A 19,211-nucleotide genomic window follows, 5' to 3' on the forward strand; every position below is an offset into this window, starting at 1 on the left:
TATAGTTGTGTTATTGTCCTTGCACAAGAAAGGCTTGCAGCTGACTGAACTAGTTTGGTAATAAAGCCTCATCCTCTGCTGTTATCATTCATATTAACAATCAAATTTCCACAAGATGGCTGCCCAAAACGACAGATCCATCACTGTGTTAAACAGCTGGCAGCTGGTGCTATGGATGGAGGGAAAGTTTAAGCACATTTGGATTGATGGAGTAAAAAGACAAAAAGATGACTCACTGTACAATTCTGTCTTACTTTCATATTTTTTAATATAATTATGTAGTATCTTTATGGTGCCATTGCCTATTGACTGTTAAAAAAAAACATTTCTTTACAAATTCTCAGTAAAGAATATGAACAATATTTAATCTGACTGCATTCGTCCCACAGAGATGATAGATTTAAATTTACATTTTGACTAAGGGAACTTAAATTACTTAAGTCATTGCTCAGACTAGAGATGGCATTTCATATGTGAATAGTCATTAAATAAACCTCTAATGATAACATTTTACATGTTGAAGTAGTGGACAAAACAAGAATGCAAATGAATGCAAAACGTTGTTGTATGACACAATGATATTAATGTACAATAAAATACATTACAGTTTTTTCTTCATGTTCAATTTTGCCATCTGTGTATTCTAGTGACTTGAACCCTGAGTCCATGTTTCACTGTTTTTCTCCTCCTCCCTCAGGGCCCTGTGTTTAATGCACATAATAACCCACTTATTACAAAGAACCAGCTGAAGATGAAGAGAAGAGTTTGAATAAAGTTTTTACAAGTTACAACATTTCCCCAGTTTACAAACATTTGTAATAATTTTTCATTCTGTGCAGGAAAATATGTGGTATTTATTGAAGAGCATTCTTATCAAATAATGAAACGATTTTTTTTTATAGATGTAAATGTTTTTTAATAGTTTCCTTCTTTGAATAGAAGTAAGATGATCCCATAATTAATGTTTGGATATCTATAAACACAAACTTACTTAACGCATAGAGTACTCTACAATCTCACTCCAGCTGTTTTCTTCGTCAGGTACAGGTGAGGTCTAGCGCCTGAAAGCTCACGGGTACGATTATTATCGGGACACTGAACGCAGCACAAACATTACGCGCTTCGATCACCTTGGCAACCGAGTGAAGCACAGACTGCTGCGGCCATGAAGAAAGTTTGTTTTCTGTCCTGAGCATGTCCAAATTACAGTTAGCTAACAGGTGAGGTCATTAATGAGAATTTATTTCATTCTGTTATCCTGCAGAACGATCTTTAGTAAATGAATTAATCACGTAAAAGCTTAAATATGAGGCACTAGTAGTTTTGCTATAAGAGTAAACTCTCTTTGAATTATTTGTGCAGTGTCTGGATTTACCATAAAATTTGAGTCATTTTGATTTCGTTTAAGAGAAAAATCCTTTTTGGGTGCATTTCTATTCACCAGAAAGAATAACGAATGTTTTTAATAATTTAAGAAATTGTACACCTCTTGAGATAATTAGACATTATTACTCGTATGTCTCTAAAACAACTATACAACAATAAGTTGGCCTTCACAGCCATGTCCAGCAGTGTGAAGCCAAAGCCTGGGCGCTATGGGAGCGACATCCACAGACTGCTGCTGGCGGCTGAAGCCGGGCAGAAGGCTGATATCCTGGCCTACTCCTCAGGTCATCTGGGGCCTCGCAGCCTGAACCCGAGTCAGCCTCAAGAGGAGACAAAGTCGTTTTTCTGGAGGATGTCTCAGAGCCAAGAAGAAAGTCGAAACCCACTATCTCTCCAGCAGATACAGACAAAGGCAAAAAAGAATGAAATGAAAGAGTTCCCCCCTGAGTTCACTTCTGGCACTGCTTTAGTAGAGCCTAGAGTCTTGGGGTCCACACAAGATCATACATCACATCCTGAAAGAAGAGAACATATAAGTCTACCTCAGATAGTTTACCGTCCCTCAAGGACTTTGCAGAAAGCTTGTTCTCAGAAAAAACCTAAATCTCCATCTGATCTGGGGGTAAATCATCATTTCACACTGAGCCGTTCTGACCAAGACGGCCTGAACGACCAAGACCAGCAAGAGAAGAAAAAATGCTTTGGCTGGCAAGTCATGGCCAAACCGGACCTCTGGGCTGGAAAAAATGTTGCTGAAATGCATGCGAGGAAACTGCAAGAGGTGAGGATTGTGACACAAACCATGACATCAATGAACTGTCTGTAATTGCTTTTTTTCTTTCTTTTTTTTGCATTTTGCATTTTGCATGATATAGTAAACCTAAAGTGCTCTCTGAACACAGGGTAAAGATATGCACAGACTTCAACATGCATACACTCTAACACACTTTTAACCTGCTAATATTGTGTGTGTGGTCTTGTGCGCAGGGGTTGATTAAGTTGTCTGCGCAGAGCTGGCCCAGCAGAGACCGCCTTGCGGTGTTCAGTGACGTCTTTGATGATGTATGTGAAGACTCGCCAGTGTTTGGACGCATCCTGAGGGAAATTAAGGTTTTTCCATTTCCTCTGTACCCACCAGCTCATTTTTAGCATGTACCGACAGATGTATTAGAGCCAAGAGAGAGTGAGTCCCTGGAGTAGCAAGTACAAGTAGAGCAGCCATCGGAACCTGGTCGCGATGCATCAGAGAGGAGGTCATCAGAGGGCGATGGTTCCATTACTGCTCATTCATAACGAATGCCTCAGGGTCATGCAAGTTTCTTTTGCACATGATAGTTTTGCTTAGACTGTCAGTAAAAAGACTTCCCATGCTGCAGTTTGCAAAGTGCGCAATTTTACTTTTCATGCAGCTGAAATCCTTTTTTTGTTATCATTAAACAGTATAACACTACAGGAATGAGCACTCTGGATTATCTGGAGGAATCAAACATGCTGTGTGTTTATAATTTAACAGTGAATAGTAACACAGGAAAATGTACATTTTTGGAGAAATAAATAGACATTTTAATAGAAGATGTGTACCTGGAGGTTGTGGTTCTAGAGTAGTAAACTGCAGTACATACAATTTGTAAAATGTTTTCTGAAGGATTTTCGACAAAGACATTTTTTTTTAAAAACCAACATAATTCTGTAATAAAGCTGTAATAAAGCTTTCTTTTCTCTTCCAGGCAGAATATGATTTATACGTCAACCACCTGATGAGTTTTCAGTCCTCACCACGCAGCATGGTAAGGAACACTGCCCAAAGACGCACATACTAACGATAAGACCTGAGAAATGACTGTGATATTTAGACATTTTTGTGTCAAAGACATTAATTCTTTTCTGTGAGTGTTACTATGATATAATACATTCTCATGCTCAGTTTGCCTTTAAAGAATGGAAATTGTTTTACATAAAAAAGGAAAGCAACAGCGCTGATATTCGTAGATTTCCTCACAGTTCAAAGAGTCAAAGATGCCGCTTGTCGGAATCAAACATGCTGTGTGTTTATAATTTAACAGTGAATAGTAACACAGGAAAATGTACATTTTTGGAGAAATAAATAGACATTTTAATATAAGATGTGTACCTGGAGGTTGTGGTTCTAGAGCAGTTAACTGCAGTACATACAATTTGTAAAAAAGGATTTTTTACAAACACATTTTTTTAAATGTACATAATTCTGTAATAATTCTGTAATAAAGCTGTTATTTGATTTTGTGGGTATTTTCAGTCCCTTGTCTACAGTTAATGTTTCTTAAAAAAAGGCCTACATGTATTTTTAACCAAGCTTTAAACAGCAAATTCTTGTAGTCTCTGTGATAAGTGTATTATAGATATTTAAACTTTCCAGAGAGGAGGATAAAACCTTTAGTTCTTCAGCAGTAGCCAAGCTACTAGCAGCATTAATCTCAAGCATCTTTTGCTTTTTTGGAAAATAATTTAGGTTCCTAATGTTTTGTTGTTGCTTCAGTCACCGAATACTTCACTCAAAGTAAGCGAAACTGAGTTGGACGATGCTGAAAAGGAGGTTTGCAGGCTGGAGCATGAGGCTAGAAGAGCTCTAGAGGAGAAGAAACGGTACCACAAAACAAAGTATCAACAGCATGCTTGTACTTATGTACATTCTCTTTAGTTGAAGTGTGTTTGTCCTTTCAAACCTCAGGGTCCAAAATGAGTCACAGAACATTTCAGCTGCCATGCACCCGAAGGACAGTGACAAGAAAAGTAAGTCTTAAGACTACCTTAATATAGTTTTTGTACCTTATCGTTAGTTAACAGTTAATTTGCTTTACCACACGCTAAGTTTTAGATATATCTGTGGTCTATAAGAGTGAACAAATAATCACTTTTTGGTGCCAACAGTCATAAAAAACAATCGTTATGAATGTCATTGTAATTGAGGCCTTTTAAAGATTTCTTTAAACTGTGCAGCATACATCTTTAATGACTGAATGTGTTTGGGATTTTCCGTAAACCTCAAACTGTCCAAATTATACATAAAGACTTAAAACACTCACACTAATATTTGGTTATTTTTCCCTTAGCAACGCCTTTGGTAGCCATCAACAAGGATATTTGACCTGTCCCCTTGGCACAATTGGTGGAGTTCATTTAAACTGGTTGGTTTCCTGACATGGACCCAGCTTTTAAGCATAGTCCACAAATTTTAAATAAGGTTGAGGTTGGGGCTTTGGGAATGCCGTTCCAGAATGTTTTAATGTTAACCTGCTTTATCCACTCCAAAACCAATTTTTATGTGTCTTTGGGATCATTGTCCTGTTGAAACACCCAGTTGTGTCCAAGTTTCAGTCATCTAGCTGTTGATTTGAGGTGAAGTTGAAGAATTTGGAGGAAGTCATCCTTGGAGTCAGCCCCTGAGCATGGTCCTACCACCACCATGCTTGGCATCTGATACAGTGTTTTTAGCATTGAAAGCCTCTGCTTTACTCCTCCAAACATACCTCTTGTCACCGTGGCCCAATAGCTCAATCTTTGTCTTCTCTGACCATAAAACTTTTCTCCGGAAGATTTGTGACTTCATGTGGGCAGCTGCAAATTTTAGTCAAGCTTGAAGAACTTCATTTTGGAGCAAAGGCTTCTTTCTTGTTGAGCACCCTCATCCATAGTGATGACGGTATTACAGCATTTTCCATCCCATCTTCTGACAAGCTTTAGCCTTGGCAGTTTGGTTGTCTCTGAAGATCCTAATTTCTTCTCATCTGAGGGTGACAGTTTGGCTCTTCTTCCAGACCTTGACAACATGGTGGCACATCTGCATTACTTTTTCTAAGTGTTGGTCAATCCATTGACTACTGGCAAAGAATTTTGTTTTATGCTGGCAAAGAAAAATTACCACTTGTAGTCAATCGACACTAACAAGAAGTTAATGGACCTTGTCAAGTTAAAAGACGTTGTAGAACTTTTAGCATCACCTATTAAAAGATTTAAGTGAATGTTTGTATATATTTGAGTCTGTGTGTGTGCTTTTGACCCTGTGTAGATTAGGGGTTATCCAAACTAATTTCAAACGTATGCACCCAATTCTTGTTTTTTTAATTTATTAAAGATGTATGCTTTACAATCAAGCCACCCTGAAGGGATTGTAAACCATCTCCCACACATACAATTCTTATCAATTCTCTCTGCATTGCATTCATGTTCACCTCGTCTGTGTTTGGACAGATACATGTCAGTCAGGGCTGCAGGATACTATGAGTGTCTCTGGCTATACTGACAGCATCCAGGTCAAGAGGCTTCAAGTAATGAATGTTTGGAAGGAGATCAAACAGCTGGAGGAAGAGCTGGAAGAGAAGTTGGTGTCCACTGTTACAACCACAGCTACTAAAGGACATATCAGAGACCAACAGGTGCTACATTTGGCCTCATTCCACACTGGCTTATAAAAGCATACCTCAGCTTGTAAATCACACTGAGCAAACTTAAGAGTTAAGCATGAAATGTGCTTTTTTTTCCTGTTTGTTTCCAGACTGAAATAATGAAGCTGATAGCCTCAAATGAGCATCTAAGGGCCATTAGCAAGGTATGAGAGGGTGGTCTTTTTTAGCATATGTTTTTTGTTTGTTTGTTTATTTTTTAATTTTTTTTAAAAATGTTTTCTATGTGAGAGTCAGATGTGCTGTCTTTTAAGGATCTTGAAAACAACATCAGCGCAGTGCTGAACAGAGAGAAAGCAAGCAAGGCCATAAGACGGTATGTGGAACAGTGTATATGTGGCACTTGATTAGTTTGTGACCATTTTTACTTACTTCTTCTTGTTATGCTGTGTTTTACCACAGGATTTTGTGGGATGAAATCCACCAAGATCTACAAGCAGAGTGAATGGCTTCATCAGCAGGAAAACTACAGAATACTATGGGACATTTCAAAACTTAGGCAGTGTGTGCTCAATAAAAGACTTTGACAACCAGCAAGCAACTTAGAATTATCTGATTACTTTATCCATTTTGTAGGCTTTTGGTTTAGAGCATGCAATAAAAGAAAACGTATGTCTCCCGAGGGGCCATAAGGCGGTGGCGGAAGTGTTTGTGTGCATGAACTTGTTTAAAAATCATCTGGTCACCCCAGTTTCAAGTGTGGAAAATCACAGCGCGCTAAAGTTATTAACTTAGAAACTAATCTTTCATGTATTATTGAATAGACCTATAACACATTCACTGTGCTGTGTGACAAAATTAAGTGAACTCTCAGATTTGATTAATAGTTGAACCTCGTTTTTGGCAGTAACCTTCACCTTGTGGTCATTTCATTCTACCTGTATTCTGTTAAGGCCTGAGCTCTGACTCAAGCAAAATGCTTTTTTTGTTGTTCTTTAACAGACTTAGTTCAACTACCCTCATCCTCATCATGCACCATGCTGCTGATATAGCTGACTCATAATCAGAGATGTTAATCAGTTCACATCTGGGAGCTGTCGACAACAAAACAGTGCAGTGTTATTAGTTAGAAAACTTTTGTTCCCAGCTGTATCGGAAAGCAAACAATAACACTATTTTAAAATGATTCACTCCAATCCTGCATCCTAAGAAAAAGTACAAAGATATTAACACAGTGAGATTCAAAATCCCCTTTATGAGTATTGTTTTGTTATATTTACTGATGCTTTAGTCTAGCAGTAATTTTTAAAGCTTAAGTCTTAAATAAGATACAATAACATAACATGTATACTGTATATACAATGCTATGTGAGTGTATAAGTTAGTCGTGTGTTGCAGAAATTAACTAGCAGTGTAGCATCCATCTAAAATATTCATATTAAATATTAATTTAATTTTAATATTATATATAATAAACATAAAGTACTGGAGTAACTGGGAGCAACCTACTCTTCAAACACTAGAGGGCAGCAGAGACTTGTGAGAAAATTGTGTCAGCAGTAAATTAAGAGGCCTGCACTAAAGCAAAATTCCCATATTGGTTTCACTGTGTAACTTAAAAGATTTCCTTAGTATTCTTCACACAGTGATGTTCCGACTGAGCTGCGGAACATTTTTACTCTTGAAATCATAACATATCGTAAAACGTTCATGCTGTTATGCTTCCACTCTCTTATGTCATATTAACAGTAGTTTGCCTCTGTTCTTATTCAGGGCTGAAGTGTCTGTGTGTAACCTTTATCAAAAACAGTGAAGATAGTCTAGGGGTTTGTAATGTCTTGAGAAATGTCAGCATGGATAGGATTTCTATTTAATGCTGTATTTCCTTTAACGGGGTATTAAATATGTCGCGTTAACGGGAATCCTAAAAAGATTTTCCTCTAGGTTCAAGTTCCATGTGGCTAAACAAAAAAGAAAAAGAAATCCAATTATAACTGGGTGAACAAAGCCTTGATGACAGTACTCATTTGATAAATAATCACAGTGAATTAGTGTAATCATTGAAGCTTTTCTTTGGATTGATAGAGGGTGGCCTTTGCCCCTGACATGAGGGAATGCTTTGCTGTCTGCCAGAATCTAATCAGAGGTCAAAGTCTTCGCTCTGGCTGACAGAGACAGTCGGGGCAAAGTATGTTTTTGTCCCTCACAGTCTAAGCTCTTCCCATCCTGTTACTGACGCCTCACTTCTGCTTGGATTGTTGCCACTTCGACACCATGCTGCTTCGGACTGGTGTCCTGCTCCTCCTCTGCCTGACCACAGGGATGTGTGCCACTTTAGGCTACTACCAGACTGACGCAAAGGAGGACGGAGGCCCTGCTGCTGATTCAGTTGTTGCTGCCGAAGATGCCTCTGTAGACGTAGCCAAAGAAGGTGTCACTGCTGTTGAAGTAGGTAATTCATCTTCAGCTGAGGCAAACGCAGGTAACAGCGTTTTTGGTGACAAACCGCTGCGTGAAATAGGTGTGAAGGGTAGCCAATCAGATGACAAACATGAAGAAGATGTCCAGGTGGTGGCAGAAGGTGCTACAGTCAAAGAATCAGTGCCAGGCAGTGATGGGCCTCCTGGAGACAGCCCTGCTATGAAAGCTTTTACTGAAGAAGCTAAGCGCCTGGAACGACCTTCTTCTGGGGAAGAGGCGAATGAGATCAGACCAGTTCAGACAAACAAGACCCAGAAAACACCACAGGAACAAGAAGACAGCAGCTGGAGCCTCAACTCTATTAGAAATAGTTTCCAGACTGCGCACGGATACTTCGACTCCCTAGTGGAATTGGTTGGTGGACACAATGGTGTTTGTGAGTACCGCTGCAAAAGATATGGTAAGAATCCATCTTAAAATTCTCTGTTCAAGTTCACCGGTCTTTAAGGGATTTTGAGAGTTTTTACAGATTGTTGTTTTTAGCTTCCCCCCCCCAAAAAAAATTTCTGACCCTCAGCAGATTTTCAAATGATTACTGTGTTTTCCACTTCCAATATGCTTCCTTAACTAGATATCTTTTTTGTTAGCATACTTAAACTTTTAGATCTGATTCCACTGCTATCAGAGCTAAAGTACTTCTTTATTGATCCAAGATAACATGCCTGGGCCTCAGGCTTCTTATACCGAAACCTGAATGCATCTGTTTATCAGTGGGAGTTTAGCTTTCCCTCGTGAACAGGAGCACCTCATGAAATTTGTTTGCTAACACAGTCAAGTTCAAGACCTAAATGAAGCTTCCATGTTTTCTCAGGAGAACTTCCTCAACCTCGTCCTGGCTTCCAGCTCTCAGAGCCCAACGGCTGCAGCACCTCTCTGGTGGGATTCCAGGTGAATGCTGCTGTAGGTTGCCTGTTCATAGCACCAACAGCTTTCAAAGCAATATCATTAACAACCTTAATGGCTGTAAAAGCCACATGTTCGGTTTGAGCAGACTGTGCTGACACAATCTATCTCTGACAGCTTGACCTGGGGATCCCTGCTATGACAAAGTGCTGCAACCAGCTTGACATGTGCTACGAAAACTGCGGTACGAGCAAGTACGACTGTGACTCCAGGTTTCGCTCGTGCCTGCATGACATCTGCTCTGACCTTAAGAAGAGTCTGGGGTTTGTTTCGAAAGTGCAAGGTGAGATATTTAACTTTCCCCTCTTCCTTCCTGTGCATCGCCACAAGTTGTCAAAGTAGAAAAAATAAATAAATCAGCCTCCCTCCTCTCTCATCTTTTTTTTCTCCTAGCCTGTGAATCGATGGCAGATGCTCTCTACAACACAGTTTGGACTCTGGGTTGCAGACCTTACATGAACAGCCAGAGGGCAGCGTGTGTCTGCGAGGGAGAGGACAGGGATGAACTGTGACACAGAACACTATGGACATCATCTGTGTGCTTTTGAAGACAACTAACAGAGTCGTATTTCCACACGCATAGCGTGCATTTATAGGCTTCTCCTTTTTTTTTTTCCTTCATAGACGAGATGCCTCACAAGAGCCTCTCAAGATTTAGAGGCCAGAGATTGAAAAAGACATAAAAGAGGAATTTAAGTGAACAATTTCTTTGGATTTTTTCACAATTGTTCATGCATATTCACTCGCCATGCTCCTCATTTTAGGCCAATTGACTCTATGACTCCATTACCATAAATTACTTGATGACTCCAAACAAAGTGTGTGACGGGAAGATAGAAAGGATATTGTCACCGGATTAATTTCCTCTAGACAGAAAGACACCAGATAATTACTGTGGTGCTCATGGCTCCTTGTGTGCTGCTATCTTAAATTTGTCAAGCTGCTCAAACCTTAAGTCAGTGTCATGTAAATCTAATGCCTACTATGTTAATGCTTGATGTAAGTTATTTGCCAGTTATTTGTTATTTTTATGAATACATTAAAGACTAATTGCAGCTAAACTGACACGATTAACTCCAGATTAATTGTCGGAGTGATGAAGCTCATGCATAATTTCCAGACGCGGGGTTCTGATATTTCTTTCCCAGCACACTGTAATGTGTGGCGTGCTCCTCATCGATTACACCAAGCAAATGAGTCAGAACGCATCTTATAGATGTTTTAGATGGGGTGTGTTTTTTTAAGTTAGAGATGGGGTGAGAAATAAACCACTTCCATAAATCCACTAAGTCTCTAAGCTGTAATCAAGCCTGGGAAATGCCTGAAAGTGTGACCCAGAAAATCATCTCTCATGTAGTAGCTGTTATGAGTGATGTGTGGCCCCTTTCTCGCTTTTTAATCGAAATGTCATTCACTTTAAGGTGAGCATAATGTGCTGCAAGTCCAACAGATGCAAACTTGTTATGATGTGTTAATGAGAATAAAAGTTATCTCCAACAATATAAATAACAGTAGAAGGAAGATATACTGTATACACATATATACAGTGCAGTTGGCTTCTTTGTGTCTATGTCTACATTTATTTACTCTCCGGATTACCAGATCAACTGAACTGGACGATTCCTTTTTAAAGGGGTTCCATCATGCTTATGTCCATCTCTATATTTTTATTTTTGGACTCTACTAAAGCTGCTCAAAATTATCCTTATTCATCTTACAACTGGCCTTGGTGCCAGTTGTCAGTTCAAGCTGTTTTAGCTCCTCTCTCTTTAAGCCATCTTTTTCTGCTTGGCTTCTTCTCAAAAAAAAAAAAGGTGGGTGTAGAAGGTGGGTGAGGTTTTCTTATAGCCAGAGCTGGATATCCCTTTCTTTGACATCTTACAAATTACAAGAGTACAAAATCAGTCTGAAACTGAGTGTTCAGCACAGTCTAAGATCTGAGCTTTTGGCTCATAAGGATTACGTGCACAAACACTGACACGCTGACTTTATTATCTCAAACTCTGTTTAATCTGGAAAAGCACCACTCTAATAGTGTACGTATGACAGAAAGTGAGAAAAACCATAAAGTGTTCACTTCAGTTTAAATGCAACTGTGCTGATTGTTTAATTTCATGGCTTTTTTGTTGATGTTTGTGTTGATAGCATTGTATAATTGCCATGATTAAGGCAGGATAATGATGGGGCCTGCGCTCAATGCGTGCTGCTCCTGAGGTTCATCCGTCTGAACCTCCCGTCGGACTCGTCCCCGACAGCGCTGAGCACAGCGGGAGTCTCCTGCCCGGCACACTAGCACCTGGCAGTGCAGGAACACTTGCTGTAAACAGAGGAAGCAAGCTTGTTTTGATATTTTGAGACTGCCTTCACAGTGTAAAGGATACTGCTAATTCACATGGTCTATTAATACAGTCTTTGCAGTATAGAGCTACGCAGGCATAAGCCCACACACATTCGCCAGCTGGCTCCCAGCATGCTCCTTTTACTCACTTGGTTGTCCTTGCCAATGAACTTGAAGACGGGGACCTGGTAGTGCTTAGAGAGCTGGTCCTTTGACGAGTACTGTGTCATTGTTTCATCAGCAATACATCTGCGTAGGAAGCCAAAGAGAGAAAATAGAGTCACACATGCATCTTAATGCAGTAAACAGAGATCCATAAATGTTTCTAACAAGTCACTTCATCAAGAGATTAGATGCTTCAAGGTCCTGAAAGCCTGCCGCATTTGTTGGCAAACATGAATATAGATTTAGTGATGACCTGCTTGTGTCTGCTGAGGAAAACTCTGCATTCACTGGGAAAACGGCGTCTTTCATACATTTTAAAAATTTTGTTTCCATTTTTCTACCCAAAACTATGTGTTGTTTTTTTTTCTGAACTAGTCCGAGTACAAGACAGAGTGACATTTTTCAGCTGAAAGAGTGATTTCCGGTTCGATAACTGTTGAGCACCTGATGCCAAGACCTTTATAAGACACAGCAGTGGGATCTCATACTGATGACATTTACTACAATAACTGGAACTCAATGCACTTCTATTGTTAGCAAGGCAGAAATCTCATTTCTGTGTGTGTGTATGTGCGTCACACTTTAAATGGTCAGTTCAGTTTAGCTGCACATTTCTCTGCATAAACAGTTTGAAGCAGGTTTGGTTTTGTCAGGCTTATCGTTGAGATTCACTCCTATACAGGGAAGGTGGACAGAACTTCATCTGAGGAGTTCACTGCATGTATGAAATTGTCAGCGGAGTGAGTATTACAAATAAAATCTTAGTTTATACCACAAAACCATTAATACCATGTTTAAACATCCGCTCAAATAAAATGAAATCTGTTTGCATGGCTATTTACACCAGACTGATTGTTTTGATTATTTCTTCAGACATCTATCTGCTCCCTTCAAATTTAAAGACAATTGTTAATTTAAAGTAGGTTATTGCATTATATCTTTGGCCAGTAGAGGGCAGCAAAACAGACAGTGATTAATTGAAGAAGCAAATAAGGCACATGTAGATATACAGTATTTATGAAATGAAATAACATGAAACCTACACTTACCCATCTCTGATGAGGTAGTACTTGAGGGCCTGGTCAGCTTTGGGCCCCGGTGTAGCAAAGCAGCTCTCCACCAGGGAAGAGAGACCATCCACTCTCTCCTTAGGCTCAACCCCAAAGAAGAGGGAGTCATGCAGGCGGAGCTGGGGTGGGGTTCGGTAGGCCTCTGAGAACTGGGCATCCTTAAAAAGCTCTAGTGAGAAAGTGAAGACCCCCTCACTGTGGCCCTCCAGCTCGAGGGCTGAGTTGCGCTGGCTTGCCTGGTATCCGTCTGAAACCTGGTATTCCCTGGGGAACTCACAGGTAACTGGGAGCACCAACTTGCCGGTGCGGACTATTAAGTCCCCGCTGCTTCCTGGGCTGCTCCTGGGGAGACCTGTCACCAGGTTGGTCCCTACAATCTTATTAGCTGTCACCTGAGAGCGAACATTTACATTACGTTAATGGGTTTTTCAGTTAGTGACAAGCTTGAACAACCCATATTAAAGTGCACTGCTCATTTTTCAAAGCCTTAGGCTTACATATTTAACCCAGGGCACATTCTATCAAAAATTTCACCCCAGTTCCTCTGACCTCAACTACTGTGCCACATGTCTTGAGGCTGAAGTTGAGGTTGATGTGTGTGCCATTGGAGACACCCCGACAAGATGAGTTGGAGAGAAAGAGCTCCAGGCCGCCTACAAGGTCCTTAGGAACTGATACTGTAATAGAGCTGGAATCACACTGGACTGGAACTGCAGAGGGGGGAGTCAAAGATATCACAGATTCTTTATAACACTATAAAACAGAAATCACCAACTATTACATGGATAAAACAACAAAAAGCTGCTTAAAATGATCTCACAGTTGTGTGATTATTATACAACAACATATGCCACATCACACAGCATGATGCCCTGTGGCGAGAAGTAATGATAGAGAAACCAGTAAAAGTAAGCAACCGTGACAGTCAAGATCTGAGTTCTATCAGCAGAAAAACAAGGAGCAACAACAGGAGCCAGGACGAGCCATCGAACCACTGACGTTCCAATACATAGACGAGCAGATCTATCTCCCGAGCCACAGCCGCCCAAAGACACTGCTTCATTCTACCACTAGTGGCCACTTAACTTTTCTTAGTAGTTTCTACTGATTTATCACTTTCTTGCTGGAAATTTCTGAACATGTTTTTTTATGTGTTGCGCAAGGAAAAGAAACAAATTGTCAGTTTTGGCAATTACATCATATTTCCATAAACAAACATTTGCTGGCTCCAGCTCCCCCACTGTGAATATCAGCATCATTCCTTTTATGTTTTCGCAAACTGTTGTTCAAGATATTTAAATACAAAAGCTTTGATTTTGTTTGATCACTGAGAAATAAATCAAGAATAATGATTAAAATAAAGTTAATAGGTGAATGTTTTTGCATTCTGACTTAAAAGAACATATTTATTTATTATCTAGTGAACTGTTAATCAAAAGCTTAATCTGCTCAATAAACCATGATACAAATGTTTTTCTTTGGAGTCTTCTTTCATAAATGACAAAAGAAAAACAGACAACAGAGTATGCTTTGCAATTTTTCTTGATTCTCAAAAAAGGCTCTCTAGAAAAGGCCAATCATGTTATTCTCTGCAAATATGATTATAGATCGCCCTGACAACAGCAATAATAAAGACATCACTTATGACCTGAAGAAATGCACTCACCTCATATCTCTCCTGAAAAATCAAATGAGATAAATCCAAACATGTATCTTCACGTCTGCTTCTGTTGCCCGATTGATTATCTATCACCAATATCTACCATTTTTTTCTCACTCACACACACACACACCTTGACACGTGCGCTTGTCCTCTCCCAGCTCCAGCCCTCTGGGACAGTGGCACTGATAGGAGTCCAGCAGAGCGGAGCAGCCATGACTGCAGCCTCCATTGTTAACATGACAGCCTGCTATCTCTTCAACACAGAGAACAGGAGAGTATTTGGAGCTCGCTGTGTGTGTTTGCGTCCAGTTTACTCATCTCTGTACAACACATACACATAAATACACGCCTGCGCCTGTACCTCTACAGGTGCGTCCATCTTCATCCAGCACACGGCCTCGTCCGCACTCACAGCGCCAGGAGCCTTTGGTGTTCACGCATACCTCTGCACAGCCACCGTTGCCCTGATCGCATTCATTCACATCTGAGCACACACACACACACAGGTTCAGATATTAATATCAGATGAGTCTTGTTTTAAATGACTGAGCAGCAGATGGGTAGAGTGGAGTGTATCACCTTGAGGCCATCCACTTAGGAATGATAAATCAACTTTAAAGGACTTTAAAGCTGCATTTATAATCCTGAGAGGGCCGGTAAAGAAATAATGATGGATGAAATAAAAGTGTGCGGTGAAACAAAAGTGAGAGTGCAAGAGAGTGAAGAAAGAGTGAGCGAGAATGAAGAAATGAGAAAGTAATTACTGAGGTGAGGACTGGCAGATTTGGTAGATGGATGAATAATGAGATTATGGTAAATTTCAAACTGGCCAAGCTGCCCTAGCATGCCTGTCAACCATCATTAAGCCCCAGTATGCCACACACACACACACACACACACACACAAACACACACACCTGCAGATGCTCACCTTGAGCGTATACCATAAATCACTATTTTAAAATGTTTTATTGCTTCTGTTGCTTTTTTTAATCAGGCTCTGCTCTTTAAAATAAAATAAGCTTTATTTTCATTGTAATATTCTGAAGAAGTTGTGATAGGCTCATTAAAAATAAGTAATGGACAGTAACAGATTACCAGATGAACGATTTGGGGATATGAGTGAACCAACACACAAGATAAGACTTAAATATTAATATATTTATATTTGTATACTTTATACCTTAGTATACCAATCTCTTTGTGAATGAACGTATTGTACAAATGATCATGCTATAGGTGATATAAATACATAGAGCAGCAATCATCACCCCACTTGCCATTGGATATTACGTTGAATAAATGAGGAATAACATAGGAACAGCTTAATTAGAAAATAAAACAGTTGGGTGAACCGACTGCAACTCCAGCTGGATTGATTTTTCTTGTTGTTTTCCACGAAACATTTCCAGCCTATCTGTCTTCCGTGTTCCCGCTTATCTCTGTCTGTTGCACAACTTATCTGTCCCCTTCACTTCCTCCCTCTCTGCATGTCTCACCCAGGCATGTCTGTCCATCTGGTCCCAGGACATTTCCAGGGGCGCAGCGGCAGTCAGACTGCGGACACCTGGGACCCGTGCAATCGGCCTCGTCGCAAATATCGTAGAAATCTTTGCAACACACAAAAACAACAAAGTCAGGCTACTGAAAAAAGCATCTCACGAACGAACAGATGTCACATCCGACATGCTCACTCACGGCCACAGTACACATGGAAGCAGACTGAGGGCCTTGGCAGGCGGTACACAAAGTATCCTCCAGGACAGGCCTTCACATCCACGCTGGCGTTCCACTGGCAGCAGTTGTTGCTGAAGCTGGCGCAGACAGGCAGGGTGATGATGCCCTCATGGAGCTTTGGATGGCTGCCATTGAGCCAAATGGGGGCGTGTGTGCCACAGTGATTCTCGGAGATGCAGAAGGTGGGCATGGCATCCCCGGCCATGCCTGTGAAGCGATACCATTCACCGGAGACCTGGCTGTCACACAGGGGCACGCCGGATGATTGGTTGACGTGGTAGTCTGTGTTCCTCCACGGTTCGTTCAAGCTGATGTACGCAGAGCAGGGGTCCAAGACTGAGGTAGGGTGGTGGGAAGGGAGAAAATAAACAGCACATGATTAGATCCTTAAAAAGTGAGATAAATGTGTTTAATATAAATCATTTACAATGTAAATGATGAATAATTTTGAAAGAAGTTTGGCATATAAAGGCTCAGAAAGAGGCTTTGGTGCACGCTTTATTGTATATTTGAATTCAAGTTAACACCATTAGGTACTTTGCCCACTTGACCATTTGTTACCATGAAACCTTTGGATTGGCCAGATAGATGGAAACACCTTAATTGGACTAAAAGCCAACAAGCTGTCCTCAAAGGCCTCTTTAGTCAATGAGTTCTGTCAGTGGTGACTCTTTTCACTACTGCCAGCAGAATCAAGAGAGAGCAACTGAACAGGGAGAATAAACAAAGTGCAGGAAAACGATCAATAGTATTTCCCTTCTTCATGCCCTTTTTAACAGTGTAATTAAGGGGCAGACATAAAACAAAAGGTGACAGCATGAGGGAGTGGGCAATGAGAGTAAAAGAAGGGTTTAACAGACAGTATTCGCAGGGCTGAATAAACAGACGGATCATGGAAGTGCTTTGTGTGTGACACCTGACAGAGAATGAAGCTGACCAGAGACGTGAAGGCAGACACATACAGTACAGTGCAGACTGTGCTATTTGTCTAATTTTGTGACTATATAGGCCTCCGCCAACTAATGGACAGTACATCTTGTCACCACGCTGCTCCAGTAAAAGCAGACAGATCAATCCGCAGTCTGAGTCTTTTGACAGCATTAATGGCCATTTCTGAGAGACGTACGACTGACCAAATGTGCCCCGGCTCCAACAGCACAGAAGGGGCAAAGGACATAGCTGACTCATGCGGATGTATGCTAATGGGAGCATTAAATCTTCCAGATGGGGCATGAATAACTTAATAAGGCTTTTGGGAGAATATGGAGCCATGTCTGACCTGATCTTGTCTGTACAAATGAAGATGAAGAGCAACAGTGCACAAACTTACTCTCTTTCATATCACATATTTTTTGTTAAAGGTTAAAGCTAGTGATATTTTATTAATGTGGACAAAACAAGAATGACCTGATCACTCTAACAACTTCTTGTGTGGCCAGAGTCCGACATCGTTTATTGCTCTGTGCCTGGTTTTCCAGTAACACTGCTACTCTGCTTAAAAACTCACCTGAGCATTAAATGTACCCCAAAACTGCACTTATCTGACTTTTCTTTAGAGTTACGTAAAAACTACAATAATGCTTTTGGCAGCTTGACCATTAAATTTGACCATTACGCACTCACGTTGCTTTTAATCACAGTAAAGGCGTTTTTATTACCTGCTTATTTTGGACGCAAGTATAGAAAATTGCATAATCCACTTACCTACACTTGCAACTGCAACAATCTCCAGCGCCAGACCGGTAATTACCAAAAAAAATCATGATCTGCTTTCTCGCTGTTGGTTAGAAGATCCAAGCTCAGGCCTGAGTGTGTTTGTGTATGTGCGGCACTTCTGGTTCATCTTTTTTGAGGAAGTCTGTTTTTAATAGTCACCTCTTATCTTTGTCAAATTGTCATGTCCCTCTCTCACCTTGAATCCCTGACCTTCTGCTCCCCAAATCCAGTAACAGGACCATCCTCCCATTGTTTCCATCAGAAAACTATTTTTACACCACACATGCCTTTAAAATATCCAACACATGTTTTCTGACTGGAGCTTGAGACACGTCTGTCTTTTCTTTCTTCCTGATTTAAAGCTCGTTGAAATAACGAGTGGTGATCTAATCTCGAGGAGCGTTAAACCGATCTGATTAAACTGCTTAGCGTCGCGCTGAAGCATCTTTCACTTCAAGGAGGTGACAGCGAGGTTTGCACACTCAAAATTTAGCGCAGCGAGACCTTTGGTGAGGACAAATTGATCCAGCAGAGTGAACGTGTGCTCGTAGGTTTTTCAGGCCAAAAAAGTATCTATAGCTTTGCCCTTTTCATTTAAAACCTGCAGAAGCCAACCCGAGCCTTGCAGTTTTTGTGTCTCATTATGTAATTAACTCAGTGGAGACATTAATCCATGAGGTAGTTAGAAGAAATGAGTCAGAACACTTAGTTCTGTAAGTAAGACGTCGTTAGCCCTCCTGGCTGCAAGTCTCTGGGGAACAAATGGACTGAATCAGCATTGTATTTTAGAACAGTGCAAGACTGTCATAAACTATATGTTTTTATGTATTATAAAACCTTATTTGCTCCTTTATGTAATGCTCTTAATTTCTCCTATTTAAAGGCCAGATTTTTAGGGTTATGTAGGTGGACAACTGAGTCATAATCTGATTAAGTCACTATAGTTTGACTTCATGACTTTTCTTAAAAGGAATACTTTTGCCTTAAGGATCAATGTTTTCTTTTAGGCTTGATTTTTAATATTATGGAGTTAAAGAGGGTGGCACGATGGTGTTTAACACTGTCATTTCACAGCAAGAAGGTCCGGGGTTCAACTCCAGGCTGGGCTTTCTATGTGGAGTTTGAATTTTCTCCCCGTTTGTGTAATTCTTCCAAGGTACATTGGCTTCTTCCCACAGTCCAAAGACATGCACGAGGTTAGGTTAACTGGCAAATTCACCGTAGGATGGATGGAGCAAGCTGAGTTACTGATGATGAATGGATGAACTCCATCAATGGATGGAGATGAGGAGATTGGTGACTTGTCCAGGGTGTACCCTCCCTCTTACACTATGACAGTTGGGATAGTCTCCAAACCTCCCTACGACTCTAAAA

At 40.5% G+C, this 19,211-nt stretch overlaps 3 protein-coding genes across 8 annotated transcripts; 2 read left to right on the forward strand and 1 right to left on the reverse strand.

Moving 5' to 3' along the window:
* The first annotated feature begins 1,120 nt into the window (after positions 1 to 1,120).
* On the forward strand, positions 1,121 to 6,362 carry LOC100706265 (uncharacterized protein C6orf118). 5 transcript variants are annotated; one of them, XM_025897267.1, is made up of 10 exons: positions 1,121 to 1,220; positions 1,671 to 2,167; positions 2,374 to 2,496; positions 3,114 to 3,173; positions 3,875 to 4,008; positions 4,094 to 4,155; positions 5,614 to 5,798; positions 5,918 to 5,971; positions 6,080 to 6,141; positions 6,228 to 6,362. In XM_025897267.1, the coding sequence occupies exons 2-10, from the start codon at positions 1,739 to 1,741 to the stop codon at positions 6,268 to 6,270; spliced, it is 1,152 nt and encodes a 383-aa protein (XP_025753052.1). In that variant the 5' UTR covers positions 1,121 to 1,220; positions 1,671 to 1,738; the 3' UTR covers positions 6,271 to 6,362. The 5 variants fall into 5 exon arrangements, with proteins under 5 accessions (XP_025753052.1, XP_025753051.1, XP_025753049.1 ...); XM_025897266.1 differs by having other exon boundaries at positions 1,127 to 1,220; positions 1,547 to 2,167; positions 6,057 to 6,141; XM_025897264.1 differs by having other exon boundaries at positions 1,127 to 1,220; positions 1,547 to 2,167.
* Positions 6,363 to 7,917: 1,555 nt separating this feature from the next.
* On the forward strand, positions 7,918 to 10,393 carry pla2g12b (phospholipase A2, group XIIB). 2 transcript variants are annotated; one of them, XM_005473994.4, is made up of 4 exons: positions 7,918 to 8,646; positions 9,058 to 9,146; positions 9,267 to 9,432; positions 9,543 to 10,393. In XM_005473994.4, exons 1-4 carry the CDS (start codon positions 8,040 to 8,042, stop codon positions 9,659 to 9,661), a joined length of 981 nt encoding a protein of 326 aa, XP_005474051.1. In that variant the 5' UTR covers positions 7,918 to 8,039; the 3' UTR covers positions 9,662 to 10,393. The 2 variants fall into 2 exon arrangements, with proteins under 2 accessions (XP_005474051.1, XP_003441208.1); XM_003441160.5 differs by having other exon boundaries at positions 7,920 to 8,646; positions 9,058 to 9,134.
* Positions 10,154 to 17,981, reverse strand: oit3 (oncoprotein induced transcript 3). The gene is made up of 9 exons (XM_005473993.4): positions 17,826 to 17,981; positions 16,083 to 16,457; positions 15,884 to 15,994; positions 14,747 to 14,869; positions 14,516 to 14,638; positions 13,272 to 13,432; positions 12,702 to 13,114; positions 11,637 to 11,736; positions 10,154 to 11,466 (listed from the first exon to the last, which is right to left on the reverse strand). Exons 2-9 carry the CDS (start codon positions 16,324 to 16,326, stop codon positions 11,314 to 11,316), a joined length of 1,428 nt encoding a protein of 475 aa, XP_005474050.2. The 5' UTR covers positions 16,327 to 16,457; positions 17,826 to 17,981; the 3' UTR covers positions 10,154 to 11,313.
* Positions 17,982 to 19,211: the final 1,230 nt, after the last annotated feature.

This window comes from Oreochromis niloticus, linkage group LG13, assembly GCF_001858045.2.
Source record: "Oreochromis niloticus isolate F11D_XX linkage group LG13, O_niloticus_UMD_NMBU, whole genome shotgun sequence".
NCBI classification, from domain to species: Eukaryota; Metazoa; Chordata; class Actinopteri; order Cichliformes; family Cichlidae; genus Oreochromis; species Oreochromis niloticus.

Bases quoted from the DNA above. Each gene is read 5' to 3' on its own strand.
- oit3 (XM_005473993.4), bottom strand. From the start codon at position 16,326: ATGGCCGGGGATGCCATGCCCACCTTCTGCATCTCCGAGAATCACTGT. The intron at 15,995-16,082 runs GTGAGTGAGCAT...TGTGTTGCAAAG, and splicing joins CTTCCATGTGTACTGTGGCC to ATTTCTACGATATTTGCGAC. The intron at 11,737-12,701 runs GTAAGTGTAGGT...CTTCCTACGCAG, and splicing joins TACTACCTCATCAGAGATGG to ATGTATTGCTGATGAAACAA.
- pla2g12b (XM_005473994.4), top strand. From the start codon at position 8,040: ATGCTGCTTCGGACTGGTGTCCTGCTCCTCCTCTGCCTGACCACAGGG. The intron at 8,647-9,057 runs GTAAGAATCCAT...ATGTTTTCTCAG, and splicing joins GTACCGCTGCAAAAGATATG to GAGAACTTCCTCAACCTCGT. The intron at 9,147-9,266 runs GTAGGTTGCCTG...TATCTCTGACAG, and splicing joins GATTCCAGGTGAATGCTGCT to CTTGACCTGGGGATCCCTGC.
- LOC100706265 (XM_025897264.1), top strand. From the start codon at position 1,562: ATGTCCAGCAGTGTGAAGCCAAAGCCTGGGCGCTATGGGAGCGACATC. The intron at 2,497-3,113 runs GTTTTTCCATTT...TTTCTCTTCCAG, and splicing joins GCATCCTGAGGGAAATTAAG to GCAGAATATGATTTATACGT. The intron at 3,174-3,874 runs GTAAGGAACACT...AAAATAATTTAG, and splicing joins AGTCCTCACCACGCAGCATG to GTTCCTAATGTTTTGTTGTT.